The sequence below is a fragment of the Dunckerocampus dactyliophorus genome, chromosome 20 (assembly GCF_027744805.1).
Source record: "Dunckerocampus dactyliophorus isolate RoL2022-P2 chromosome 20, RoL_Ddac_1.1, whole genome shotgun sequence".
Taxonomy (NCBI): domain Eukaryota; kingdom Metazoa; phylum Chordata; class Actinopteri; order Syngnathiformes; family Syngnathidae; genus Dunckerocampus; species Dunckerocampus dactyliophorus.
In genome coordinates, this window is record NC_072838.1 from 8,304,657 (window position 1) to 8,316,008 (window position 11,352).

The 11,352-nt window shown below is 39.7% G+C and overlaps 2 protein-coding genes and 1 non-coding gene across 4 annotated transcripts; all 3 read left to right on the forward strand.

Moving 5' to 3' along the window:
- Positions 1-3,151: 3,151 nt before the first annotated feature.
- On the forward strand, positions 3,152-6,027 carry LOC129173435 (LIM domain-containing protein 1-like). 2 transcript variants are annotated; one of them, XM_054764357.1, is made up of 7 exons: positions 3,152-3,241; positions 3,357-3,458; positions 5,070-5,137; positions 5,370-5,432; positions 5,528-5,658; positions 5,772-5,823; positions 5,903-6,027. In XM_054764357.1, exons 1-7 carry the CDS (start codon positions 3,217-3,219, stop codon positions 5,984-5,986), a joined length of 525 nt encoding a protein of 174 aa, XP_054620332.1. In that variant the 5' UTR covers positions 3,152-3,216; the 3' UTR covers positions 5,987-6,027. The 2 variants fall into 2 exon arrangements, with proteins under 2 accessions (XP_054620332.1, XP_054620331.1); XM_054764356.1 differs by having other exon boundaries at positions 3,230-3,458.
- Positions 6,028-6,893: 866 nt separating this feature from the next.
- On the forward strand, positions 6,894-11,283 carry nrm (nurim). Its single transcript, XM_054764355.1, has 4 exons — positions 6,894-7,083; positions 7,747-7,940; positions 8,134-8,310; positions 8,471-11,283. Exons 1-4 carry the CDS (start codon positions 6,933-6,935, stop codon positions 8,783-8,785), a joined length of 837 nt encoding a protein of 278 aa, XP_054620330.1. The 5' UTR covers positions 6,894-6,932; the 3' UTR covers positions 8,786-11,283.
- trnak-cuu (transfer RNA lysine (anticodon CUU)) lies at positions 7,273-7,345 on the forward strand. The gene has a single exon. It is a non-coding gene; the product is annotated as a tRNA-Lys (tRNA).
- Positions 11,284-11,352: the final 69 nt, after the last annotated feature.

The window sequence follows — 11,352 nt, forward strand, 5'->3', positions numbered from 1 at the left end:
TATGTTGTTCATATTGTTACATTGTTGATGCTTGAAGTTTTTGGACACAGGAGGGCTTTGGGGGCAAAAAGATAAAGAATTTGAATGAGAGCCAATATCTTTTTGCTTTTGTTTCCTAATTTTGTACTATTTACTTTATTTATACATTGTTCACAAATATGTGTGTTGACAAAAATAGGTTTTTGTTTGTCTTGTGACATAAAGTTGCAGGAAATATCACTTTTTGGCACTTTATTTTTAAAAAAACAACACTTGGTATTGGATCTGTACAAACATTTGCTCATAATCACCCCAACTATTGCATAAAAAAATACAGCAATCCCTCGCCACCTAGCGCTTAGAATTTTGCGGCTTCACTCTATCCTGTTTTTTCTAAAGCTATTAATTTAACAATCATGCTGTTTCGTGTTTGAATCGCCTATAACTAAACAAAATATGTGCACATTTAAGCAAATTTTATATATTTTTTGGCAAAATTAAGCATTTCCAAGCATAATAGCTAAAGGAACTAAAATACTAATATACGGTGTTCAGAAGACACATTGAAACTGGTGTCAATAATATTACTGTAATGCTTGGTGAGACACACAAGCACCAGTCTTGATTGCCAGGAGAACAGGCTTTTATTGTAGTTATCTCACAACAGGCACAATAATCCCTTTAATGCAACCCACACCAAGATAAAACTCAACAACAAAAGTCAACAAACTCTGAACCCCCCACTCAGCTTCCCTAGCACAACCCACACAAGCGTGAGTCTTATTTATTTCTTAAATGTCTTATTTTCTGTTATTTTGTCTAATATATTGGGTAATACGGGTGTAAAGGTGACTATAGGGGTGTTATTTCATGCCTAGAGGGCTCTGATAATGTTAAAACCATATCTAGAAGGTCGTAAACAGGTTTTCCATTCACTAACTATGAAATATTCCATATAGAAATAAGGAATCCCGCTTCATGATAAATGACGGAATGTATAATAATAAATACTGTACATTTATTGCCATTTGGACAAATAAAATGCATTACATGAACAATTTACTGTACATGCAGTAAATACATACAGTATATGTAGTATGTATGTGCAATCATAACATGTAGCAAAAGTACAGGTGCATACACACTAGAGTTTCAACATGTAGTGACACATGATAAAGCCAATGACAGCTAAGGAATATCCCCATACATATACTTATTGTTGTGATTGTACACTGATAGTGTCAGTGTAATTTGTCCTACGTGCACTCTTTTATTTGTGATTTACCGGCCAATGTGGATGCTTGCGAGTGAGCTTGAGATTTTAATGCTGCAGAGGTTCACTCCTGCCTCTACACGCCACACGGCTGACACATTCCTGAACGGAAACATACCTCAGGGCGTCATATACACACATCAATGTGTCGTATTTTCTTCTAACTTCCTCAGCTCAAACAACACTTAAGAGTTATTCTTGTAACGCTAAACCAGGGCTACACAACTTGTGGCCCGTGACTGACGTCAAGACAGGCATGTGAGTTCAGTTCAAAACTTGGGAGTGACTCATGTTTTTGCAGCAGATTTCTAAAAACAGCAGAGCAGTCTCGTCATATACCTGGAGAAGATCTTAGACCGGCTTTTTTTAAAAACAGCAGACTGCTCCTTAGGCTAGGGTTTTTGCAGGAGGTCCTTAAAAACAGCAGAGCGCCTCTGTCATGTGCCTGTACAAGATCTCTGACTAGCGTTTTTGCAAGAGGTTCTTAATAACGGCAGAGCACGCCTGTCATTTAGACGATTTTGACTGGCAATGTTGCAGAAAGTCTTTAAAAACAACAGCGTGCTCTTGTCATATTGAGGATCTTTGACAGGTGTTTTTGCAGAAGGTCTTTAAAAACAGCAGAGCTCTCCCGTCATATAGAGGAGCTTTGGCTGCCGTTTTTTTTTATAATAGGTTCTTAAAAAACAGCAAATCGATCCTGTTATGTGGAGGATCTTGGACTTGGGTTTTTGCGGGAGGTTCTTAAACAGCAGAGCACTCCTGTCATATTGACGATCTTTGACTGCCGATTGTGCAGAAGGTCCTTAAAAACAGCATAGTGCTCCTGTCATATTGAGGATCTTTTGACTGGCGCAACAGTGTTCTCCTGTCATATAGAGGATCTTTGACTCTTGCTTTTGCAGCAGGCCTTTTTTTAAAGTAGGTCCTTAAAAAACAGCAGAGCGCTCTTGTTGTGTAAATAAATAAACTTTGCATCTGTTTTAGTGTATGCCTTTATGACTTTAGTTATGACTCTATTAGTCTTGCTTTGACATTACATACAAATCCTCCCCATCGTCCTTCGCTTTCTGAAAATGTAGACCTCAGAACAATTGAAGTGTAGGCCCGATCCATACCAATTGTTTGAAAAACACTAATCTGAATGTGTCTTTAATTCATCTGAAGAGGTGAATGATTGTGACAAATTATCACTAAGGATCATTCATGATCCAAAGTTCCCAAAGACACATACGTACACACACACAAAGAACCCAAATGCTTTTTAGCTGAACCAGTCTGACAGCATGCAGGGTGGGCGTGGTGTTGTGCCTGCAAACAAGGGAGCTTATTGAAGAATCAACAGCTGTCACAAATCCTCCCCGTCCCACTACTGTAAAAAGCAGGGGTAAGCGAACATATGCTCATGAGGGCCGCCAGTTTGCTAGTTTTCATGCCAGGGATTAGGGTTTCATAGCTCAATGCCAAATGTTTCTTCACTGAGCCCACAGATGGGAGATGATCGCTTACAGTATATGTAACTGTGTACGGTATGCAACAATGATATTAATTAAGCACACATGACAACATACACTATTTGAAAAACACACGGATATTTGCATGAATAAACATAGAAGAGAAGTGAAAAATATAGATCTCATCATGCGGGTATCGATCCGATACCGATAATACGCTGGTGTAAATAATATTGATATTTGGATTGATCTGACCACAGTTGACATTGATACATTTAATAAACAAGCAACACATAGATACAGTGTGTGTGTAAAATGATACCACTTGGACTGTTGCCACCCACTTGGCTCAATACCTTACAGGAGACCCGGGAGGGGGGGGGGGTCCAACAGCACCATATTCCCAGACGGCAACTCTCCTTACAGCTGTCTGTACCAAATAAAACCCGGCGACAGTCTCACTGAAGGCTCTTGAAGGAAAAGACAACCTTGCAAAAGAAGGACTACAGTATGGACACCAGTTTGCTTTACTTTGGTAAGAAGGAACCACTACAGATATTCATATGTGTTTATGTGCTGATCCTTTGTATTGACAAAGGACACGCTGTTTATGTATTCTGCATTAAAATGTGTTTGTGTGTTGCTTGCAGGCCAGTGTGTAAAGTGCAATAAAGAGGTGCATGGGGCAGGGAAAGCCTGCCAGGCCATGGGACAACTATTCCATGACTCTTGTTTCACCTGCAGTTTGTGTAGTGAGTTTTATACTTCATAATCACTAGTTTTGCGTCTGCCACTCTCAGAAATGATGAAACAATGTTTATTTCAAGACATAATGTTATCATCGCACCTTGGTCTATATCAGGGGTGTCCAAACATTTTCCATTGAGGGACACATTCTGAAAAATCAAAGAATGGACAGGCCACTTTGATATTTTACATTTTGTAAACCCATGTAGATATGCGAAGATGTTATGTATATTTACAGAAAAGAAAACAGCCTCAGCATCTCAGCTCTGTGATACAGGTGAAAAAGCGTTCTATTAGTAGAAATTTCCACTTTTTAATTCCACTTGTTTGTTTTTTTTGCTTGATTTCCATTGCCATTGTTGTTTTTATTTTCCAAATATTTCAACATTTACATTTTCTTGTACTGTTATGACTTTATTCCCACAATATTTTGATTGTATTCTTAGAATTTAACATTTTCACAACCTATATCAACTTTATTTTTTGTTTTGTTTTGTTTCTCATGACATGACAACTTTAGAAAATAAAGTATTTTGTCCTTAGTATTTCAACTGTAACTTTAATTCATTTGATTTTTTATTAATTCTATTATAGATTTTTTTATTTTGATAAATTATGTTTTTGCCCTGCGGTTGGCTGGCGACCAGTCCAGGGTGTACCCGAAGTCAGCTGGGATAGGCTCCAGCATACCCGCAACCCTTGTGAGGATAAGCGGCATAGAAGATGGATGGATGGATGTTTTTTCATCTTGACATTACTTCTTTATTCTTGTAAAATTCCAACTTTTTCTTGTAATTTTATGACTTTATTCTCCTAATATCTCAACTTTATTCTCATAAATTTATTTTACTCACCTTGAAATTACATTTTGGGTTTTTTTTTGTGTAATTTTCTTGCTTAATTGTATTTTTAGAATGTGTCATGGACCATTAAAAAACACCTTTAAATTACATTTTGGGGTTGTTGTTTTTTTGTAATTTTCTTGCTTAATTGTATTTTTACAATGTGCCATGGACCATTAAAAAACACACTGCACACGCCGCACATGCTGCACAGTTTGGACACCCCTGGTCTATGTAGTTGCCACCGAGGGAGATGTTCATTTAATGACTGACACAAATACGTATACACAGCCATGGAAAAAATGATGAGACCACCCTTGTGTCTTCAGTTTCTTGTTCATTTTAATGCCTGGTATAACTGAAGGTACATTTGTTTAGACAAATATAATTTTGATAACAAATATAGCTCATAAGAGTTTAACTTAAGAGCTGATATCCAGCAACTTCCATGGTTTTCTTGATGATAACCAAAACCACTTACGTTCTTACATGAATAGCTTCCAAACAATTGAACTCTTATGAGCTATTTTTGTTGTCATTGTTATATTTGTCCAAACAAAGGTACCTTTAGTTGTATCAGGCATTACAATGAACAAGAAACTAAAGAAACAAGGATGGTCTAATAATCATTTATTCAATGGCTGTATGTATATGTAAATGTGAAAGATAATTGCCTTATTTTTGCTAATTTTTTCAAGTGTCCTAAGTCATGCTGTGTCGAATTAGATTGAAATGAACCCCTTAAATTTGCTGTAAATGTAGTATTTATTTCAGGTAAAAGGCTTCAGGGAAAGCCATTTTATACGATGGCTGGAAGTATCTATTGTGAGGAGGATTTTTTGGTAAGTCTACACTATATATATATATACTTTATATATGTCATGGTCTGGGGCTGCATGAGTGCTGCCGACAAAGCGGAGCTGCACTTCACTGGGGGAAACATGAATTCCTAGAAGATGTAACAAAATGCTCAGGTGTACCACATGAGATACTGTACTGTATATGCACATACACACACATTATGATATGCCACCCGCCATAGACAGCAATGTAATTGTATTTTATTACATGCAGCACTCAGGAGTTCATCCGCCCCCTGAAGTGTGCAACAGCTGTGGTCACTTAATCATGGATATGGTGAGTCATCTACTGTATATTTATATAAGTGTGCAGTGTATGTGTATGTGTGCGTAAGATTCATTAGAGCTGTGTATGTGTGCACCCTCCCGCAGGTCCTGCAGGCTCACGGGAAATCGTACCACTCGGCCTGCTTCCGCTGCGTTGTCTGCAGACAGAACCTAGAGGATCAGCCCTTCACTGTGAGTGCTGACGACAAGGTTTACTGTGTCATGGACTACCACAAGTGAGTTGCTTCCCACTTAACTATCTCGCTGAACAATGGGCGAAACCCGCAAAAGAGTCAACCGAAAAGCTACAAGACAGGCTTGACATGAAAGAGGCTGCTGGTGGTTTCAGGGCGCAGGCTCCTTGCTGTGCATCTTGCAATAAGCCCATACTGCCAACTGAGGTAAGCCTCCATTATAATGAATAAGTCATTTGTCACAGTTCCATTATGCACATTTGTTAATGACTTATCATTGTTTCAGGGTTGCACAGAGTCTATTCGAGTGGTTTCATTCAACAACTACTACCATGTGGACTGCTATGGATGTGATGTTGACTTTGTTTGAAGGTTGAGTCATCACTGATGTGCTGACAAAGTAGATAATATTGTGCCTTGTTGCACTTTTTTTGCCTGCAATAAATTCACTTTAGTGTGTCAGCTGTTTTGTGTTATTTTGTATGGGGGTTTTTTTGTTAGTTTTTTTTCAGTGTAAGTTTTAACGTAACTCAGTCAACAACCGCATGCTAACAAAGTCTTTTAATAAGAGTCACCAATAAAATAACCCCCAACATATTACATATATGAAGTATGGTTATTGACCATTTATGTTCATACATAGAAAAATTAATAATAACTACCGTAGCACGTGACGCAGCAGAAGCGCTGTCGCAAAAAATTGCGAAAGGAGGACGTGAAGTAGGTCTGGCGCATGCGCAAAAGCAATCGCGCTTTCGATGCAGATTGCGTAGTGACACCCATCACTTGTGCTCAGCTGCTCACCTGCTCCAACTCCAGCAATAACCATACTTCCTGCATTCTGCTAACAATCCATGCTAACAATGCTTTACTTCTAGTTTTAAATCTATTGGGGCCGACAGAGACATGTAAAAGCGTCATTTCTTTTTGTGTGGGAAATGGCTGTTGAACCTTAAAAATGAAATTAAAACACACACACACACACACTTCCACCAATCACACACACGTCAAAGTGCAATAACGAAACCCAGTAATTTTGAATTTCCCCATGATAAACACAACCAGGCATTCACAATATTCCAGTTGAGTCATGATTTAATGTTGCATCATAAAGGAACATTTTAATTATTTTTATGACCCCACAACTAAAACTTGCATACCTTAAATGAAAACTTCTATACTGATATTGTATGGATAAGATTGGAGAATTTCACAGACGTTTGGCAGCGCCTCCCCGTGTCGCCATTTGTAACTACAACAATCTGAGGTCCCGGAAGAGACCACTTGACAAATTAAGTGAAAACAAACTGTTTGAAATGGCGTCAGTCACAGTTCGTGGCTGCGCGCTTTGCACCGCGGCATTGCTGAACTTTGCGTTTGTTTTCATATCTGGCGCAGATTTTATTCGGTTTATATCATTTCGAGTCATTTATCACAACATCACGGGAGAGACGACACTGTGTGAAGGTAAAGCTTTAAACTAACTGCTGCTTGTCAGCTAACGTAAACTTTTTTAGAGGGAGACACGGTTTATTCGGAAGTGTACAGGCTCGATCGACACTTACATGATGGTATTTTTGACGAAGTTCATTTGGAGTTGTGGATAGTCGCTTACCATTAAATATTAATAGGAGCCAGCGTTACTGTATATTAACAGCCCGGCTAGCTCAGTCGGTAGAGCATGAGACTCTTAATCTCAGGGTCGTGGGTTCGAGCCCCACGTTGGGCGTAGAATTTTTCACTTTGAATGACGTACTAAGCTTTATTTTGACGTAGTACAATAATAGCCGTATCGTATACCAGTGCATGTTATCGGCCATATGTCAAAGTTGCCCAGTACAAAGTAAACAACGATTGTCCACTACTGAGTAGTTCGTGTGCCGTTTTTTCCCTCAACAATTGGATGGTACGAAATATAAACATTCATGTTAAATTTCTTCTCATAATCAACCAGGTCCAATGTAAATTGAAATATTAGAGAATCAAAAAAATAAAAATAAGAATAATGCAAACAGTAATATTTTGTCGATTGTGTACCTACGGTGCATTGTAGCCTTTTGTGCATCATACAACTTAATAATGCTGATAATAGATGTGATTTTTTTACCCCTGTTTATTCCTCCTTCTAAGACTCCATACCGTGGTCAGCGGCCCTGCAGGACAGCACTGTCCTTAAGTCTTTAGTTGTGGATGTTGCTCTGCTGGCTCTCTTCACTTTGCAGCATAGTCTGCTTGCATGGGCTCCGGTCAAACAGGCCTGCCAGTCAGTCCTCGGGTCCCTGAACAGGATGACATACTGCTTCACCACTGCACTGGCTCTGCAGGTACAGAGCTTGTTACATTATGTATACAAATGGATGTATATAGATTGATAAATACTTTGGTAGTGCAAATGTGATGTATATATTTATTGCACGTGGTTTCATGTACCCATTTGAATCTTATAAAGTCTCTATACAGCTTTTTTTGTTTAATAAATGTAAACAAACTTGAACATCATGTATATCCCCTCATTAGATCCTAATGAATTACTGGCAGCCTGTATCTGGCGCCCCCTGTCTGTGGTCAGTACGTCATGCACCATGGAGTGTCTGGTTCCCTCTGCTGTGCTTTGTTGTGCACTTCTTCTGCTGGGCCATCATCTGCAGCATCCTCCTGATGTTTGACTACCCAGAACTGCTGGGCATCAAGCAGGTGCATAGAGCTCTCTTAACAGGCAATGATGCTGTCATAGATGGCCGATGGAGCAGGGGGACAATGACTTCCGGTTGCGGTTCAAGTTTGTTGACTGAATGAATGAAAAAAATACTGGAAACGTTTTTGGATGTAATTTAATGCTGCTGTTCTTTCCTAGGTGTATTACAAGTGTTTAGGTCTGGGGGAGCCCCTGTCCCATAAGTCACCCCAGGCACAACGCTTCCTGTCTCACTTTCGCCACCCAGTGTGCCTGGAGCTTGGTGTGGTTTTGTGGCTCCTGCCGGCTTTATCCCTGGACAGGCTGCTCCTGGCATTAACCATGTCAGCCTACCTGACGCTGGCACACTCGCTGGACAAACAGGATTTAGCTTTCCTCTGCAACCAGCTTAGCAGCAAGGTGCAGGTCTTTAACGAGCCGCACCGGGCCACAGCCGCAACCCCCAACCGGGACAGTAACCACAAGGAGGAGTGAAAGTGAAATTCCTAAGTCAAAATGATGTTCTACCACCGACTGTTCTGCAGGAAGAACCTTAGAGCTTGAGGAACAAGTCACTACTTTTCATTTCAGCTGAGGGCTACGCTTTTTTACATAATTTTATAAAAGGAGACTGTCGTTACACATAATATGGACGTGAGTGTTTATAAATGGTGATGGGATCTTAAAGGGGATTGGTGTTATTAATACAGGGCTGTCCAAACTGAATACAGGGCTGCATACTGAAAAATCAAAGGGTCTCAGGCCGATTTTGATATTTTAAATATTATAAACAGCAAAAAAACAATCCAATGTAGATATGCTAAAAAGTCATATATGCACTGCTAGGTGTCCATTAGTAATCAGTTCCAAGTTTTCCCATAGGAAATATTGTACATTATATCCAAATAATCTGTTCCAGACACTCAAAAATATGAACCAAAAATACATTTTATAGAGAATAATTATACTTTTACATGCAGAAAACTGTGAAATACAGTTATACCCTCGCCACTTCACACTTTCAATTTCACGGCTTCACTATCATGTTTAAAAAAAAAAAATCTGTTATTAAATCATGGTGTTGAATACTGCCAGTCGGCAGTAGTACAGCAAAATTAGAGCTACGTATGTCTTTCCTTACCTATTCTTCCCTGTTCTTGGGACCGCATTGCTATCGGAGAAGTCAATGATCACACAATTTAAAATGTTTTCAAATTGTATAAAAAAACAAGACCAATATATTTGGTTACAGCGCTGGACTCCAGCATCAACGAGGAAGATTGATGAAGAGCACAGAATGATGGGTCTGCACAGGGCATATAAAGCAATTTCCGCACCCTTCTAAAAGGTGAAAGTTAAGTTTGTGTGAAAGTGAGAACAACGCATCTTTTGCGTGTCCGCCTTTCCCCCCAGTATTTTTCCATCAGTCATATTAAAGTGTTGCACAACTCTGATTGTGCTATGTAAGTGTGTGTCAAGAAGGCTTTTTATGAGATACGATGATTTTAGTTTGTGTAATAATAATATCTAACATCTAAAAGTGAAATAAAAATATCTAACAGCTGTATACAGTGGCGGAGCCGGACATTTTTCATTGGTGTGGCCAAGGTGAGACCATTACTCACATAGTGGTGGCAATAAGTTGATACCTGAATTGTCTAGATGGCAAGCGGGGTGTCCGGAGAGTGACCAGGGACTGGCCACCCCGTAGCTCCGCCACTGCTTTTGGATCATCTATTAGGGCAATTAAAAGCTGAGCAGTGTGCTGAGGACATGTTTTCAATGCATAGTTTCTGGATTCTTCTCCCCATCATGGCGGCCAAACATGCGCAGGGCATAATACGGAAGCAGATGCCCATTGGCAGTCCTGTTTTAACTCTAGACTCCTTGGTTTACATGCCCACTCATGCTGCTACAGAGAGCGTCCATTATTAACAGATTTATGTGCTGAATCACGCTTCTGAATTTAAGTCAAAGTCAACATAGTGAGAAAACTTGACCGGAAGTGACCAAAGTAATCATGGAAAACTTACCTACCGCTTTCAGTTCATGCAAATTCACAGCTCCTCCGCATGGAAAGTTGTGTGCTGCAATGAAATGTGTCCAAGCGGAAACGGTGGTTAGGCTGAACTAATGTTCTGCACCACAGAGACGCATTTGTTAGAATTGTCCCCCAGGCGTGGGTGTGGCCACTGGGGTGGCCGGAGAGTGACCAAGGGTGGCCATGGCCACTCCCGGCCACCATGTAGCTCCGCCACTGACTGTATATCTTACGGTAAGACGCACTTCACATTACAATGCGGCCAACACGGCTTAGCAACTTCTTCTCTGTTTGTCTGACTTTATATCAAGCAGGCAAACACCACTGCCCCCTGTAGCCCAACCCTTTAATCACAGCTCTGAACCATACGCAATACTCCCGTTGCTACAATATCATAAAAACAGAACAATATGAACGAAAACATGCACAAATGAAGGAAAACAAACCAACTGTTTCAAATTCCCCTTAAATCTCTGGCCAAAGACACAAGTAAATGTGCGAGAAATAGTTTTGCCTTTTGGACACCCCTGTTTTAATAACTGGTTTACAACCGCAGCTGCCTAAAGCCGTTTTGTAACAATCTAATGACATTCGGTCAGAATTATAGTAGTGTAATGTCTTTATTGCTTTTTCAATTCCTATCTAATAAATGCAACTTTGCTGTCGTTGTGTTTGCGGGCGTCAATTACTTTCAGTGTATCAGTAGAGCGTGAAACTACAGCGGAACCTTGGTTAGTGTCCACCTTGGTGAGCGTGTTTTTCAGTTAATGTCGAAAGTTTACTTCAAAATTTTGCCTCAGTTGACGTGCATTTTCTGGTTGGCATACAATACGGCACGCGTCTTGCTAATACACTGTGGGAGCCCAGCTGTGTTCTTAAATTATTATTTTTTTAAATCACAAAACATCCTTAGCAAAGTGATTGGTGTGCAAATGGTTAAAAATTCACAGATAATCATATTTAAAATGTAAAATTTCATGGAAATAAACCTCTTCCATTACATTACTTCCATTACCATGTG